The sequence below is a fragment of the Olea europaea genome, unplaced genomic scaffold (assembly GCF_002742605.1).
Source record: "Olea europaea var. sylvestris unplaced genomic scaffold, O_europaea_v1 scaffold2137, whole genome shotgun sequence".
In the NCBI taxonomy this organism is placed as follows: Eukaryota; Viridiplantae; Streptophyta; class Magnoliopsida; order Lamiales; family Oleaceae; genus Olea; species Olea europaea.
Genome location: NW_019239340.1, coordinates 64,473 through 81,118, shown reverse-complemented (window position 1 = coordinate 81,118; position 16,646 = coordinate 64,473). Strand labels below are relative to the sequence as shown.

The following is a 16,646-nucleotide window of genomic DNA, read 5'->3' as shown; positions in this document are numbered from 1 at the left end:
CAATTCCATATATAATGCATTATGATAACCTCAAGTCGAACAAATTTCACTATCAAACGTTAGAGATTAACCACTGGTACTCAGATAGTTATCCATATAAAATCTTCCAAGCAAGTCTCCAATATTTTGTTCTATAACAAAATATCTGTATGTTCATTTAAGAGTCACCACATTTTAACTTGTAAGATTAACTACTTATTTCATAAGTAAAAAATATCATACGTGATAATTTATTCGTAACAAATTCACTAGAAATTCACATTTTCTTGATTCTTGACTGGATGAACTCAATTTTTTGTAGCCCAGCATGCAGAGGTGTCCTATTTCCTCCTCATACATCCTTTCTGCAGTAATCTCAATTTGACCTTAGGGGTTCATAGATAATTTGAGAGGCGAAAACCAACAGCCCCAAGTTTGCCACCTAAGATGGGCTAGAGCTAAACTTATAGCTGATATTCAAGGGGGCATTGGTTTTCATGTCAGCTTTAGCAATTGTCTCGTACCCAATATCAGACTCTGAAACGATAAAAAGCGCACCTAATTGTTTTATAAAAAAAAAATTTGTTGAGCTCCAACCTTGAGGACTCCCACCACCCCGTCCCTAGAGAATCGTGAGGAAGGTAAATAGTAGAATGTGCCCCAATAGATTAGAGAACAAGAGTTTGTCCGTACACTGATGTCCACAGAGTTCAATTCCACATCTCAGGAATTGAACCCTCACACTATTGCTACCAGCAAGGCTTAGACTATCTCACTTACTGGGGGGGCATGTAGGGTCAATTGACCCCCTAGTTTTAAGGTTTTTTTTTTTAATAAATAAATTACTAGGTCAAAAATCAAAATAGTCAAAACTCACACAATTTCTTCCCTGCTTGACTGTTTCAACAGTATATCTCTCTCTCGACTCTCGTCTCTCACACAAACCGCACAGTGACTCCCAGTCTCCCACCATTGAAGCACATCACAGAGCACTCACCCATCGGCCACCGCTCCGTCCCCGCCTCTGCAGCCAGTCATTTCTGCCTGACCCTGACTGCCTCCACCTGGAACGCCTCCATGCGACTGCGATTGCGACTGCAACAGCAACAGGCGACGCCAGTGCCGGCAACCCGTCAATCTCTTCGGCAATCAGTCAAGGGCGGACTCCAGTTCTACTGACTTGAAGGTTAGAAGCTTTACACTTACAGACTTATCACTTACTCAAATTTTTTCTTTGAATTCTTCTCCATAAGTGACCATAACCGTAAGTTAACTGCTCTGCTGCCTGCCTAGCTCTACGTGTGGTTAGTTCCTATTTCTAAATTTGGATTTATTTACAGTACAATTAACCAATTATGATTCATGTTCCTGCCCAATAAATGTAATTTAGGGATTTCTGATTTAGGACTTTGATTTAGGAAATTGACCTTTTTCTGATTTAGGGCTTTGTTACTTATTTATATGTAAATTGATTATTGATAATATTGATTTGGGAAGATTGAAATTTTGTCTGACTTTTGGTAGGTAGGAAATAGTATAAACTGATTTAGGCATTTCTAATCTTGTTGATTTTTCATTTTTGTTTGATTTGTTTCAGTTATGGAAAAATACTTTAAACGTACATCTACGATTTCCTGTGATGAACAAAATATCGGCGAAAGGAATGTTCGAAAGAAAAGGGATGAAAACGATGTTGGGGATGTTGATGTTGATGTTGATGTTGGAGATGTTGGGGGTATTGGAGACGTTGGAGATGTTGATGTTGGATTTGGGGGTATTGGAGACATTGGAAATGTTGAGGATATTGGAGATGTTGGGGATAGTGGAGGAAATGTTGAGGATATTGGAGATGTTGGGGATATTGATGTTGCACAGCTTCCCTCTGATCCTGGATTGAGAGTTCCAATACAGAATTATGATGTTAATATTCGAGATGTGATTCAAAGAGCATATATGCAAAGAGGTCCTTGTCAACCTCGCAATCATATATTTCCACCCACAAGAATAGGTAAAATAGACCGACGATTTTGTATTTCGTGGTATAATGAGCATCCCACTTGGTTGGAATACAGTATAGCAAAGGATGCAATTTTTTGCTTTTATTGTTATCTTTTCGATTTCAATGATGGTTTATTTGTTAAAGGCGGATTCTCAAATTGGAAAAAGAAAGAATATATAAGAAAACACGTTGGGGGCTTCAAGTAGTGCACACAATCAAGCTCGGGTCAAATATGAATTGTTCAACAATCAAGAACAAAGTATTCGATCTTGTGTCGTTAAACAATCGCATCAAACTCGAACAAATTATCGAATCTGATTAAATGCTTCAATTGATTGTGTTCGATTTCTTCTACGACAAGGGATGGCATTTCGTGGACATGATGAATCTGAAGATTTAAACAATCAAGGAAACATTCTTGAACTATTGCATTGGTTGTGTGATCATAATCCCAAGATTAAGGCCGTTGCTTTGACAAATGCACCTGAAAATTTGAAATTAACATCACCAAGAGTGCAAAAAGATATTGTAAGTGCTATTGCTTCTGAATGTCTACATGTGATTATCGAAAATATTCGTGATAGTTTCTTCTCAATTTTAGTTGATGAATCTCGAGACATTTCTGTGAAAGAGCAAATGTCAGTTGTCATTCGTTATGTGAAGAATGGGTGTATATTGGAACATTTTATTGATGTCATTCATGTTTTGAATACCACAACTGCCTCACTTAAGGCTGCAATTGATCAATTATTCTCAACGCGTAGTTTAAGCATATCTAATTTGAGAGGCCAGAGATATGATGGAGCTAGTAACATGCGAGAAGAGTATAATGGCCTCAAAGCACTTATTTTGAAAGAAAATCCAAGTGCTTACTACATTCATTGCTTTACTCATCAACTGCAATTAGCTCTTGTAGCTGTGGCACAGAAATATCCGAAGATTAAAACTTTCTTCACTACAGTACATAGATTGGTGAATATTGTTGGAGGATCCGCTAAACGGAGTGATCTTATTCGAGAGAATCAAAGATTGAAAATTCTTGAATCACTCAGTATTGGTGAAATATCAAGCGGACGAGGTCTCAATCAAGAAATTATTCTTCAGCGTCCTGGGGATACACGTTGGGGCTCTCACTATAGTTGTTTAATTAACTTGATTACCATGTTTTCAACTATAGTCGACGTCATTGAGATGATTGCTATTGATTCTACAAGTACCGGAACAAGAGGTGATGCATGCATTTCATTGAAGTTAATGTTAAGATTTGAATTTGCATTTAATCTATATCTCATGAAAAAGATTTTAGGGATTTCAAACGAATTGTCAAAAGCATTACAAAGAAAAGATCAAGATATTGTCAATGCTATGAAATTGGTGCAAATATGTAAAACACAACTCCAAACCATGAGAGATGATGGATGGGATTCCTTTTTGGGAGTGATTTGTTCGTTTTGTAAAACTCACAAGATCAATGTTCCCGATATGGATGATATGTTCATAACTGTAGGTCGTTCACGGCGTGAGACAGTGACAAATTTGCATCATTTTCGTGTGGAAATGTTTTATGCCGTCATTGATATGCAACTTCAAGAGTTGAATGATCGTTTTTCTGAAGTAAATAGTGACTTGCTTATTTGTGTTGCGTATTTATCTCCAAATAATTCATTTGCTGCTTTTGACAAGATCAAATTGATTCGACTATGTCAGTATTATAGGGTAGATTTTGATGCAGCAGATATTCTAGAACTTGATGATCAACTAGATACATTTATTCTTGATATGCGCACTTCTGAAGACTTTGAAAAATTACAAGGCATTAGCGATCTTGCACAGAAGTTGGTTGTGAAGAATAAACATGAAGTATATCCATTAGTCTACAAACTTGTGACACTAACCTTGGTTCTTCCCGTAGCTACTGCTACAATCGAGAGAGCATTTTCTGCGATGACTTACGTCAAAAATCGTCTGCGCAATCGAATTGGAGATCAATGGTTGAATGATAATTTGATTGCATATATTGAGAAAGATGTTTTTGATAAGATTGAAAATGATGTAATTATTGAACGTTATCAAAGTATGAGAACACGTAAAAAGCAACTGTAATAAGATATATCTTATTTTAATTTTTTCATCACTTTTTTAAAAGTTCGTTACTGACCCCCTAGTCTAAAATGTTTGCGTCCGCCCTTGATCTCACTCATGTTCATTGCACCATTGGGTTATGCCCCAAGGGGCACACCTAATTGTTGATAGATTTCATTCCCAACAAAGAGGGGTATAGCATTTCCCCAAGCGAATTGTGTTTTCAAGTGAGTTACAGACATATCAAACCTCATATCATAAGAATGCCTCCATTCTCATAGCCCTTTTCACTGAGCACGACTTTCTTAATCAAGTTCAGTGTACTCCTATTCAATCCCGGGAGCAAAGCTGCGCCATTTTCCCAACTTCTGAACATGATCTTTCTGAAATGCCCTGATACGTTAACAGTTTTGTTGGTCCAGACTTGCCCAACTAGGTTCGAGTTGTTTCTGATCGACCAGATTGAAGGGTACCTCAAGCTCAACCTCGTTGTACAATCCCCGACTTCTTTTGCCCAATGATTAGACAGGTTTAAGATTCCGCAGGCAACAAGACATAGCATATTAATATTCACATGCTGAGATCCCTCCCCAATCAAAGTTGGATTCAGATCAATCTGCCCAGAAAATTCGGAGTAAATACTATTTTCAAATTTTACCATGCATCTTAGCGCTTCGTCATATCCTGAACACTAGATAATTTGCAAGTGCATAAACCTAGGCAAGTATTGTCTACCCCCCCCCCTTGACTTTAATGAGACATATTGACGGCCGTTGCTAATTTTGTCTCCCCACACCTTATTATCCCCCCCCCCCCCCCCCCCACACACACACACACCCACCCAAACAAAAGGAGTACAATTTGGGGATGTTTTGCACTCAGTAGCATACTCCAATTCAACAGAGACGGATCCGTCTCCTGTGGGGAAAATAGAGCAAAAATCCCTCGACTCCAGGCTTACAGACTGGTTTTGCGGGACATCAGCATCCCCGTAGCACTCTCCAACAACTTCTTGTGTAACCAAAGAGTAACTATAATTGGGCAGATAAGGGAAATCATATATCTAATTTGATTCAAAATATCCCAAGTCATTAGAGAGATTTATGGGCTCAAAAGTACCACTGACCAACTAGTAAAGACATTCGAATTCTTCATGGCAGACTCGAGTTTGAGAACACCATCAAGACTCAGAAAGTTACTTTCTACAGATTGCCAAGAAGCCGATCCCACCATGCAGAGCTTCCTCGAAACCTCTGAGCAGAACCCATTCGACAAAAATATGATAGTGCCCGACCTACTAACAGGTCTATGATAATGAGATCTGTACATGGAATCGCTTCCATTAACATTATACCAGTATGGCGACCGGATATGTAAGTGAGCCTCAAGTTTATAAAAACCATTGGCAACAGTTTTATAGACATTCCGGGTGGGTCAAAATCGAAGATAACTTCCAACAGTATCAGATTCCTGCCTACAAGTCTCTCACCACCCGTGTAGTAGCCTTTACCGAATGGAACTGCATACTTATCATGGAAACGAACCGTTGGACTGGATTCCGGGACTATGGATGCAAAGTGATCAGTATATGATTTCGTAGTACTCTTAGAAGAAGAATCTAAAGTTTCACACAGACTGGTAAGAAAAAAGAACAGGAAAATATTAAACAACGGAGAAAACATAGTAAACCAAGAATTCATCGCCACAACAAAATTTATCAGGACTAAAAAACAAAGAAGTAATTTATACACTAAAATTCTTCCACTTATCACTGCACTTTTTCACATAGTATCTGTTTAATTAGCACTTCATTGTTCAAGTCCACTTGCATTTTTTCTCCGAGGCTATTTTCCTGGAAGTTGTCACCACTATATGGGATTCATCATCAACTGGATCAACGGGAAGGAATCAAGACAGCTATTNCGAGGCTATTTTCCTGGAAGTTGTCACCACTATATGGGATTCATCATCAACTGGATCAACGGGAAGGAATCAAGACAGCTATTCTCGTATTGCTCTAATCAGCTTATCCTATAAGGGATTTTTATTTTTATTTTTATTTTTATTTTTATTTTGTTGACTCGTAATTTTCTAATAAGCAAATTTAAAAGTTGCATATCTAGTAAAATCTGTAGTTAAAATTAAAGTTCGACGTTTATAAAATTTAACAAAGATGCATCAAAGAAAAAAAGCACTAAATCCGTATATATTCCTGAAAGTCATCAAGCAAATGATAAAAACATTCTGAATTTTTCGTCGACAGTAGATTCATTCCAATTACTTATTCTCCTTGGACTTATCATCTTTTCCCCGTCCGAAAATTTGAATAACAAGGCAACTGTATATTACAGCATCTAGGAAAATAAATCATAAAAGGATAAACACAATTCAAGTTATATCCACATTATGACATTAAATTTACTCAAATGAGCATCCTGAATTCATTAACATTCACTGCTTCGTAACTTTAAATACATCCCAAGCAATCGAAAAAAAAATTCAAGACGAGCATATCTTGCATGCAGAATTCATTGCGCAAGTCTCAATTGTAATTTAATTGACCTAATAGTGAAAGTTTTGGACCCCAGGTAGAGCAGAAACTTGTTCATTAGCCTTTTGAGCCAAACAAAGGAACTCTTGACAATCCTTCACGCCAATTTGAGAAAATGCATTTACGAGTGTAGTGATGAACCCTGCCAACTTGGCCTTAAAATCCAGGGAGCAGCTCTTGTCACCCTCGTCAACATCTTGAACGCCCCCTTTGACAAGACAACCCACTTGAGCGCCTTCCATATAGGCTCTACATGCAACCAGAATATCACGAGCACGTTTGCAGAAATGCCCTATCACAAAGTCCTCGAAATGCTATGAGCAGAACAAAAATCAAATCAGTATAATGAAGTCATCACCAAAAAGGAAAGAACAAATTGAAATTAACCACCAAAATATGCAGGGATCAAAAGTCCCAATAATCAAGGGAGTTCATAGAGAGAATCTAGTTTTCATCTTGCCTTAGGTGGTCGCCTCATACTGTACACCATCGTCTGGAGAGAATGGATATAAGTCTTCTCATTGTAAGCCAGGGAACACTTTTCTCCACTTACTGAACCACTCGTATTCGCATATCCGGGCTCATTAAAATAGGGCTTAGCATTCAAAATTAGGCCTTGTATAGAGACCAAAACTTGCAGCATGGTTGATACACCAGGGATCCACTTTTCCTTCTGGCTACCACCCCAAGTGTTGAGAAGGCTCAGGCATACTTTGCCACAACCGTACAAGTTTGGATTGATGCGAAGGCCACCAGAGTGGTAATGGACAAGCTGCAACAAGTGATAAAGCCTCAATACCAGACAACGTATTGACATATTCAGAGGTGTACAAGCAGATGGACACAAAAATATTAGAAACATACAGGTGGAACATTAGGATAGCTTCCAGGAAAGAGGACGTCGAAGAAAAAGAGACCATCATGGTATGGAGTTCCCTCTGCTCCTATTATTACAGCCCTCAAAAGATCCATTCTGGATTCGTAGACCCGCACAAGTATTGTATCTGACAGAGTGGCAATAGTAAAATAGAAGGTGACGTATGTACTCATTCTAACAAGCTTAGCAAAATGATGGTAACACCATAAGTTCAAAAAATGTAAAGAGACTAGAGCTAATTTTTCCTAATATATCATCATAATTTGATCCTAGATTTCAGAAAAACTTACCAGGCAGATCTTTCTCCAGGATCTTCCATTCCTCTTGTATTCTCTTTGTCCAACCCTTCGACGGCTAATCAAATATTTAAAGATGTTTGTATGAAGGCATATGAATATAAGCAAAAAATAAAACTATAGACAATACATGCAGACGGAATAATATGCATCCGTTAAAGGTGAGCTTGCCTGTTGCATAGATGAACAATTTTTCGAGTAGTGGTGGTCAGAGTAATTTTCAACAGTGTCAAATTGCTTAAAAAGATCGAAACTTTGAAGAATTTCATCCATATTCCTATTCTCCACATAGGTGAGTGGTTCTGGAGTTGCTACAGGAAATGAATTACTTTGGTTCTTGGCAGGATCATGTCCCCACAGGGCAGATGAGCTTCCACCAATAAATCCAGGAGGAAGTGGTTCGAACATATTCATATTGCATTTCTTCCACGATAGCACTGGCACAGAAGTTCCAGCACCAGGTGTGTTCATTGGATTTAATTTTGGATAGCTACAATCATTACCAACTTGCGTCTTCACACTACTCGAAAAATGCGTTGAACTGGCAGGAAATTGATTGTGTGGACTGTAGAGAACAGGTGGTGGGGGTAGTAGATGAGACCTCCTCCTATTTTTTCTAAAAGAGCACAAAGAGTCCTTCTCATGTTTAAGATTCAACAAACTACTTGAGATTTCTGAAATATGATAAGCTGTACTGCTTGAAGTGTTCAATTTATCTTGATCTAGAGCTGGTTCCCACATAGTTGAAGGCAGATTCAAATCCACAGGTTGACTAACTGCATGCACTTGGGTACCAAACTGCGTACTGTTCCGTGAAGTTGATTGATCCTTTATTACAACAGTTTTAGTATTCCGTGATGGGTGAGAGAAATTTGTGGCAGGAAGATTGGCATCATTCAACTGAGGTTGTGAACTTGAATTGGTTGAAGTGCCTGGGGCCATTAACTTCATGTTATTTCCTGCAGAACTTGGCAACCAAGGAAGCGGAGCCTCTATCCCAGGAGGAATATCCATATGATCAAAATGTGATTGCAAAATTGCATAATCTTCCTCAATGAGGTCATCATAATACATATCTATACACTCATCTTCTCCGTATAAGAGAGAGGAATTGAAATCATCTACATTACTAGAATTATGTAATCCAGCAGAGCCATTGTTGGACAACTGAATGCCATTCCCAGATACACCAGTGGCTATACTACTAGGACCCAAACAGTCAGACAGAGCTTCCTATATATATATATATATAATAAAAAAATAAAATAAAAAAGGTGCATAATTACCAATAAAAAACTGAAAAGAACAACATAAACAAAACAAAATCAGCTCGGAGGCTGATGATTCTAACCACAATGCAATAACAGTTAGTGAGAACTCTTAATTACCTTGCCTTTGCCAATTGTGTCAACTTGCCCGTCTATCAGCACATCCCAGTCTTCATCCATGTCTACATCTATTATTTCATCACAAATAACCTACAAGAAATTCGATTTATAAAAATTAGTATGCATCAAAAGAGTAGAATTAAGCACAACAACAGAAAAAGAAATAATAAAAATAACCCAAGAAATGTGAAATTAAAAGGAATTATTAACAACAAGGATCGTACTAATGCTAAAGTCTATCTCAGAGCCAATCAAAGTAAAAGGCAAACACATTGACTATTTCATAGTTCTTCTAGTTCAGGCAACAAGTTATAGTACCATTAACCAGAAAATGGATTTAAGCCCCCGTTTGGCCCTCATTAATTTCCATTTCATTTTTCTCTCTTCTATTTTCAACCACACAATCTTCCATAAAATAATATTATACGTAAATCAAAAAAATTTCTTTCTTTTTCAACCACTCATTTTTCAAAAAAACACTATTGTACCCATTTTCATCTCCACAAAATGGGGCCAAACTGGGGCTAAATACAAGATTTTTTCTGTGGGAATGTTTGCTGCACAACAGTTAGTCCATTCAAATGATGGGGAAAAAAGATACCAATATCTCCTACTTGTCACCCACTCTTTAAATTTGACACTTTGCCCACCATATTTTTACTGGTTAAACTGAACAAAATAAAGGAGCACCAAAATCTAGAACTCCACTTCCAGTTGAAAGCAATTATTTGTTGTTGCTAGAAAGAAGTACAGAACAATTACTATGAAATCCTCTTGGACAGTAGATATGGAGTAACAGACCTAAACATTAACTGCAGCAACCGTAACGTTAAGCTGAAAATGGCGAATGATACACATTTTTATCAATCCACATAGCACATCTAATATGACCTCCATAGACTTTCTAAATAACAACCAGCACCACAGAGGACAGAACTGAAAAGAAAAGAACAGATCTTGTAAGATCTTTTAGTCTCGTTACGATAAAAAATAGTGTATTCAGCAAATTACATACCTTTTGAGTAAAAAGTGAATATGTACAGGTTGTTTAGCATTCACACAAATGTTAATGTTTGTTTATAATTTACCCTCTAGCATTTTCAAAGCTTTCTTTGTATGTTATATCATCGTCAATTCTATGTTTGGACTTATTCCATTCAATTTTAATGCTCCCAATGGCATAGATAAGATAGTATGCCTTCATCTTGACTGCAAAAATGTCAACATGTACAACCGCTCACCACTTTTACTTCTAAACAGTCAGGTAGGGAACTCTTCAATATTACTTGACAGATGTGTCCTTCCTTCTCCAATATAGAAATTTGAGGCTCGGATTCCCATATTTAAGGTTACATCACCATGAAAAATAAGATATTTTATAGAAAATGCAGAAAGGGCATCACAAACATAAAATTTCATATGTTTCTGTTCATTACGTTATAGTAATAGCCATGAAGAAAAAAATAAAAATAAAAAATAAAATTGCAGTTAAGAAAACAATGCAATAGAAAACTCAGAAATAAACCTATAATTCGAATAAAAACGCGAAACAGAGTTATAAAAATTTCAAGGAAATAATTCATCATCCTCTTTCCAAGGCTTCCAATTCCATTCTTCTCAATGCAATTCTGAGTTTACCAGTTTCAAGAAAAAAAATCCCCAAAAAAGAACAGAAGTAATCGACCAATCCAATCACTTTAAACACTCAGCCCCTTGCCCCAACTCCAAAAAGGGAAAATAGAAGAAAATCTATACCCAATTACTCACCAGAATACAGTGCATAACTTAAGACAAAATAAAATTTCGTCAAAATATTTAAAAAAATAATAAAAATAAAAATAAAAAATCGTTCTTTAACCTCTTTTTGCTTCAATAGCTTGGTTTTCGAAGCACGGTTAATCGGCTGCGAGATTTCCACCACATCCGCTTCTTTACACCCGTTAGAACTCCCTCCGGGGAACACCCTTTTCCTGCACCCATCAAAAATCCACCACCCATAAACGCTTCATACAAACACATACACCAAATCACGTAACAGAAAATATTACTACTTGGAATTCTGGGGGATGTATCGAGAAACAGGCGTAGGGGACTCCATGAAATCAGCTCGTGCTGGCTTAAAGAACTCAAAAAAATAAAAAATAAAAAATTAGGGTTCGGTTTGGTCGAATGACACCTTTTTCTTCTCAGTGACGGCTCATCTTTTCGGTTTGGAAAATTGAAATCAACAATTACAACCTTCCAGTTTCCGTTTCCTTAACAGATTGTATATAGATGATATGTGTACAAAAGATTTGCTGCGAAACTTTCCGTATAATTTTTGGAGAGAGATCAAGTGTGTGATTTTCTTGACTATATTTTGCCCTTGCCCTCTGAGTTCGCACCCAGTCAGTCTCACCCAGTCAGTCAAGTTATGCGTTATATAGCTCGGATGAGTCGGATCGGCGTTCGTAGGTTGCAACGCCACTGTGTTTAATATTAAGCCCTTTAACTTTGTTTATTTACTATTGTGCCATTGGTGGAGGCCTCAATCGTGTAAACCGGTTTGGACTTTGGAGGAGCTTGGGGATTGGGTCCCCTTTCTCTATGTATGCCACGTATGAACAAAAGGATAAACATTTCTGTGCCTTTTTTCAAAAGGCCGAAGGGCAGAAATAGGGCCCACCAACATCTTGTGTTGACTCGAACTAATTTTAACCAGCCTATATTTGTGTTTTTTTGCGAAAAATATATTTTAAAATAGTGAATTTTCAAACAATTTGTGATTAAAAAGTAAAAAAATTTAATTTATGTTCAAATTATATTATTGTATGATTGGATGATTGAAAATGAGTTTGATAAAAAAAATTGATTTAATGAAAGACAAACAATAGCTAAATTAGACATGTTACTTGACATTTATGACACGGGTCAACGATGTGTCGATGTCGTGTCATTGTTCAATACAATGTCTGTCTTGACGTGTTGATAATGTATTGACGTGTTCAATGATATTAAATCAAAAAATAATTTGAACATGTCACCTATTGTTCTCGATATAATGTTGGTACATCCTAAACTAGAACTAATTTTTGCTCATATATCATCATAAATTGTTCAAGATCTTCCATTCCTCCTGTACTACCTTTGTCCTACTCTTTGATATCTATATCTATTACTAAAGATGTTAAATGACAGGCATACGAGTATATGCAAAAAAATTAATTCATGGAGATGGGCATCGGACTAAGGTGAGCTCACTCGTTTCATAGATGAACCATTCTTCGAGTAGTGGAGATCAGAGTTATTTTCAATTGAAGTTGTGAACTTGAATTGGTTGAAGTGCTCATTAACTTCATGTTACTTCATCATAACTTGGCAACAAGGGAAGTGGAACCTCTATTCTAGGTGGAATATCCATATGATCAAAATGTGTTTGCAAAATTGAATAATCTGTTAAATTGTAGAGCTTAATTATTGTCACTGTGACGAGTCAGTACGCAAATTGAAATGGAGCCATTACTTCCTACAGAACTTGGCAACAAGGGAAGTGGAACTTCTATCCTAGGTGGAATATCCATTTGATCAAAATGTGACTACAAAATTTAATAATCTGTTAAATTATGGAGCCTAATTATTGTCACTGTGATAAGTCAATACTCGAATTGAAATGGAGCCAATAATTCCTGCAGAACTTGACAACCAGAGAAGCAGAGCATCTATCACATGAGGAATATTCAAATTATCAAAATGCAATTGCAAAATTGCACAATCTTCCTTAATGAGATCATCATAATACATATCTGTAGACTCATCCTCTCTGTAGAAGAGGAAGGAATCAAAAGCATCTACATTAATAGAATTATGTAATCCAGCAAATTCACTTTTGGATAACTGAATGCCACTCCCAGATCCAAACTGGAACCCAATGAAAAGTTAGATAGAGCTTCCTACTTGAAACTTTGGGGGATGTATCAAGAAACAGCCGTAGGGAACTTCATGAAATCAGCTCGGGCCGGCTTCATAATGAGAACTCCAAAATAAAATCAGGGATTGGTCAACTGCATAATCGAAATCAATAATTTAACCTTTACAGGTTATGTTTCCTTTATGGATTCTACATAGATAGATGAAGATATGAGAAGATAGACACAGAAATTTGCTGTGGAACTATCTACACAATTTTAGAGATGAAACGCCTTCCGAGTGGTGGTGGTGGTTAGAGTAATCCACAACGGTGTCGAATTGCCTACTGGAAAAATAAGCTGAAGAGACTGGAAATTGATTGTGTAAACTGTGGAGAGTGTCTGGTGCACGATTCTTCCTTTTAATGTAATAAGCATCTAGTTATATCACATTTCGGGTGGCATTTGTAATAGCACCAGGGCACTACTGTTGTGACAATGGCCACCAATGCCAGGGCCAGCCCTAAGAACTTCGAGGCTCTAAGCATTTTAACTATTATGAGGCCCTTAAACATAATCTTTTAACAAGCGTAGTGATACTTCTATATTGGTTTCTACTGCAATGATATTGATCTCTATACCAATTTTTCCTCCTTGGCTCTGCTACTTTCAGTATTAGAATACCAAACAAGAAGCCCTATTACAACTATATTTAAGGTATGCCTATAGCACAGTTTCTCCAAAGATTAGCCAATCTAAAGTTGGAAGAATTATCTATTTTATATGGTTTTAATAGGTTTAGGGTGCTTCAATATTTCAGTATAACACAGTGACATTTTGATAAAGACTGAAGAATAGATCATGGTTCTTGAAGAAACAGTAAACAAATAAAATCAAGGATAACACCAAGCAAATGGATGAACATTCTCTAAGTACAAAGAAAAGGAGGCCAAAGCAAAGCCAATCATCGCCTAAGCAGACAACTGAATATATGCAAATTTCTGCTCCCTATACATGAATATTAAAGTTATGCTTCATTATAGCACCTTCACCCACACTAAAGAAGCAAAAACCACAAATAGTTCAACATTTACAAACACTTGAAAAATGCTAAACAGAGGTGAGAACTGAGAAAAAAAAAATATGAGTTAAACTTGAATTGATTAAAAAAATGAGTGCTGAAAAACAAAAAATTCACGAATTTAACTCAAATTCGACGCCAAATTATTTCTCTAAACTCTCTTATGGGGTATAAAAATTTTAAAAAAAAAATAAAATAAATCAAACCCAATCTATTCAAACAAAACTCCATTATTTTCGAAAGTTCTAATTGATAATAAGGCAATTATAACATTTTCAACTTTTTTCCAATGAAACTCTTTCAACCCAAAATCAAAAGTACTCAAATATCAAAGACTCGAGACCAAAATATCTTGTCATGTCATAAATAAATAATTAAAAAAATACAAAACAATAGTATAACTTTTACCTTGAGTTTTTTAAGATTTTTGGAGACCTTCAACAGAATCAAGATGCAACAATTGTGTGTGGAAAATTTGGAATTAATAGATTTTTGGTGAAGATTATTAGAGAAATAGATTTCACTTTTCACGGCCTCTTTACACTCTTATCAGCATGTACTATTTTTCTTTTTTCCTTTTTTAAAGGGATTTGAGGGGTTTTTTACTATGGCGATTTTTGGGCTTCTTTATTGTTATTTTTTATTTTTATTTTTGAGGCCCTTTGAAATATGAGGATCCAGGCAGTGACCTTGTTTGCCTTGTGTTAAGGCCGATCCCAACTAATCCTACCTGATATGTGGCACTGGAGCACTATCCTTGCTAATTCAGGTCGTTCACTTTGCTCAAGGAAGTCCCTTATTTCCCGTCTAGGGAACGTGGAGCAATACATGAATAAAGCATGATTCAAAGGCCTATTTAACATAATTGACAATGAAACTTCCTAGATACATTCGTTTCTCTACAAATGCAACTAGTCATTCTCTAAATTTATATGAATTACTCTTTGTAAGTTTTCAACAGGTTTCGTGGAATGATTTTGACTTTCTAAATTCATTAGGATTAGGCGTACCAAACAAAACAAAAGTAGTGTCACCAACTTAACCCCTTGATTGTGGACAGGAAAATTCTGATAGGCTCAAGTGGGAAAGAATCTAAGCAAGCTTAGTGAAGGGAGAAACAATCCTATTAGTAAGGGAGCAAGGAATGAATCTCTTCTAGTGCTAGTATTGGCATTTGGATGGTCCTACTTTTTCATAAATAGGATTGTGGCAAGCAAAAGAACTATAGTGTTAGGGTGCAAGGTGAAGGCCTCAAATGTTAATTGAATTGACATCATTGGGACGAGGGGCATAGTTAGGGGGCCCCAAATTCATTAATTTTTTTTTAAGTGTGTATCAGCCTAGTAAGGGGGAAAAAAAGGAAAAGAAAATTTGTCCTCCAAACTCTACTCTCGATTGGGCATATACCACGAGGATCTACTTCGAAAAGTCTTATCCCAAAGGTTGATGTTCATTGACTCCCTTTGTCGTCTTCCTCTTGCCATACCAGGTCGAGGAGGATTAGCGCTTTTGCAAATCAACGAGTTCAGTCGTGCTCTTTCTTGTAGATTTTGTTGGGAATCTACTTATACATGCACAGTAAAAATTAAAATTATTTCGATTCCTATCGAGGATCCCTTTGTGTTTAGATAGAAATCATGATAAAGATTGTACCTTTGAAGAATTCTGCAAATCTTTTGCTTTTCTTCTCGTTACAGCAATCTTGATTCGCCACCACAGCTGTCTAATTATCCAACCTCCAACGGTGATCCACACAGAGAATAAGATTGCAACTTCTAGGGTTTTATCTCTTGTGCCAACAAGAATAATGAAAAACATATAGACCTCAAACCCCAGCCATGTATTTATATAAATCCAAGCGAGCTCAGCTCGGTCCGGTCCAATATTTAATTAATCCAATTAATTAAACCTGGTCCGTGAATTAATTAATCCAATTAATTAATTCGGGAATATAAATAACAAATCCAATTAATTAATTTATCCAACGATTGTTAAATTAACCAATTGACAATTTGCAATCTTCCAATTCTCTTTTGTGTGCGACCTATTAGGTTCTCGACCGTGTTGCCTAACAACGTGAAATATTATTTTGATCTAATCAAAATTGATAAATTAAAACACCCTTTTAATTTATCGTCAATTCACACTCGCCGTCTCTGATTGACATCTAGCAATGTGTCAGGGCAATACATGTGACGGAAAATGTCACGTGGTATGACAAAATTAAATTCGTTCGTTTATCGTGAAACTATAATCCTTTCGTCAATATGATCCGATCAATTACGAGATATGGAATTGTGTCAATCCCGAATTTCGATCATATCTTTCACTCCACTATTAAGTCAATACGAGTCGAAAACTCCTTTTCGACTTATGAGTACACTTTGGCCAAGGATTTTGTTATCGACTTAATTGAATGAAATGCAGATCATAATCTCCTACTATCTAAGAGTGACGAATCCTTTATTGGTCAATCACAACCTTCATACGATTCTTGACGACCGCCAAA

At 36.6% G+C, this 16,646-nt stretch overlaps 3 protein-coding genes across 7 annotated transcripts; 2 read left to right on the top strand and 1 right to left on the bottom strand.

The window, feature by feature from the left end:
• Nucleotides 1-1,115: 1,115 nt before the first annotated feature.
• LOC111380404 lies at nt 1,116-2,184 on the top strand. The gene is made up of 2 exons (XM_023003963.1): nt 1,116-1,165; nt 1,577-2,184. The coding sequence occupies exon 2, from the start codon at nt 1,579-1,581 to the stop codon at nt 2,182-2,184; it is 606 nt and encodes a 201-aa protein (XP_022859731.1). The 5' UTR covers nt 1,116-1,165; nt 1,577-1,578.
• Nucleotides 2,185-2,341: 157 nt separating this feature from the next.
• Nucleotides 2,342-4,081, top strand: LOC111380403 (zinc finger MYM-type protein 1-like). The gene is made up of 2 exons (XM_023003962.1): nt 2,342-3,931; nt 4,019-4,081. The coding sequence occupies exons 1-2, from the start codon at nt 2,342-2,344 to the stop codon at nt 4,079-4,081; spliced, it is 1,653 nt and encodes a 550-aa protein (XP_022859730.1).
• Nucleotides 4,082-6,417: 2,336 nt separating this feature from the next.
• LOC111380397 (probable ubiquitin-conjugating enzyme E2 25) lies at nt 6,418-14,685 on the bottom strand. 5 transcript variants are annotated; one of them, XM_023003957.1, is made up of 9 exons: nt 11,349-11,683; nt 11,031-11,142; nt 9,974-10,108; nt 9,173-9,262; nt 7,956-9,017; nt 7,779-7,842; nt 7,476-7,615; nt 7,072-7,383; nt 6,418-6,925 (listed from the first exon to the last, which is right to left on the bottom strand). In XM_023003957.1, exons 4-9 carry the CDS (start codon nt 9,230-9,232, stop codon nt 6,623-6,625), a joined length of 1,941 nt encoding a protein of 646 aa, XP_022859725.1. In that variant the 5' UTR covers nt 9,233-9,262; nt 9,974-10,108; nt 11,031-11,142; nt 11,349-11,683; the 3' UTR covers nt 6,418-6,622. The 5 variants fall into 5 exon arrangements, with proteins under 5 accessions (XP_022859725.1, XP_022859724.1, XP_022859722.1 ...); XM_023003956.1 differs by lacking the exons at nt 9,974-10,108; nt 11,349-11,683 and adding an exon at nt 14,546-14,685; XM_023003954.1 differs by lacking the exon at nt 9,974-10,108 and having other exon boundaries at nt 11,349-11,690.
• Nucleotides 14,686-16,646: the final 1,961 nt, after the last annotated feature.

What these genes read in the sequence shown, in the direction of transcription:
- LOC111380404 (XM_023003963.1), top strand. Translation starts at nt 1,579, where the DNA reads ATGGAAAAATACTTTAAACGTACATCTACGATTTCCTGTGATGAACAA.
- LOC111380403 (XM_023003962.1), top strand. Translation starts at nt 2,342, where the DNA reads ATGGCATTTCGTGGACATGATGAATCTGAAGATTTAAACAATCAAGGA. An exon ending in CATTTTCTGCGATGACTTAC is followed by an intron (nt 3,932 to 4,018) that starts GTCAAAAATCGT and finishes GTTTTTGATAAG; the next exon opens with ATTGAAAATGATGTAATTAT.
- LOC111380397 (XM_023003953.1), bottom strand. Translation starts at nt 11,270, where the DNA reads ATGGAGTCCCCTACGCCTGTTTCTCGATACATCCCCCAGAATTCCAA. An exon ending in AGCTATTGAAGCAAAAAGAG is followed by an intron (nt 9,263 to 11,030) that starts GTTAAAGAACGA and finishes AATTTCTTGTAG; the next exon opens with GTTATTTGTGATGAAATAAT. An exon ending in ACACAATTGGCAAAGGCAAG is followed by an intron (nt 9,018 to 9,172) that starts GTAATTAAGAGT and finishes ATATATATATAG; the next exon opens with GAAGCTCTGTCTGACTGTTT.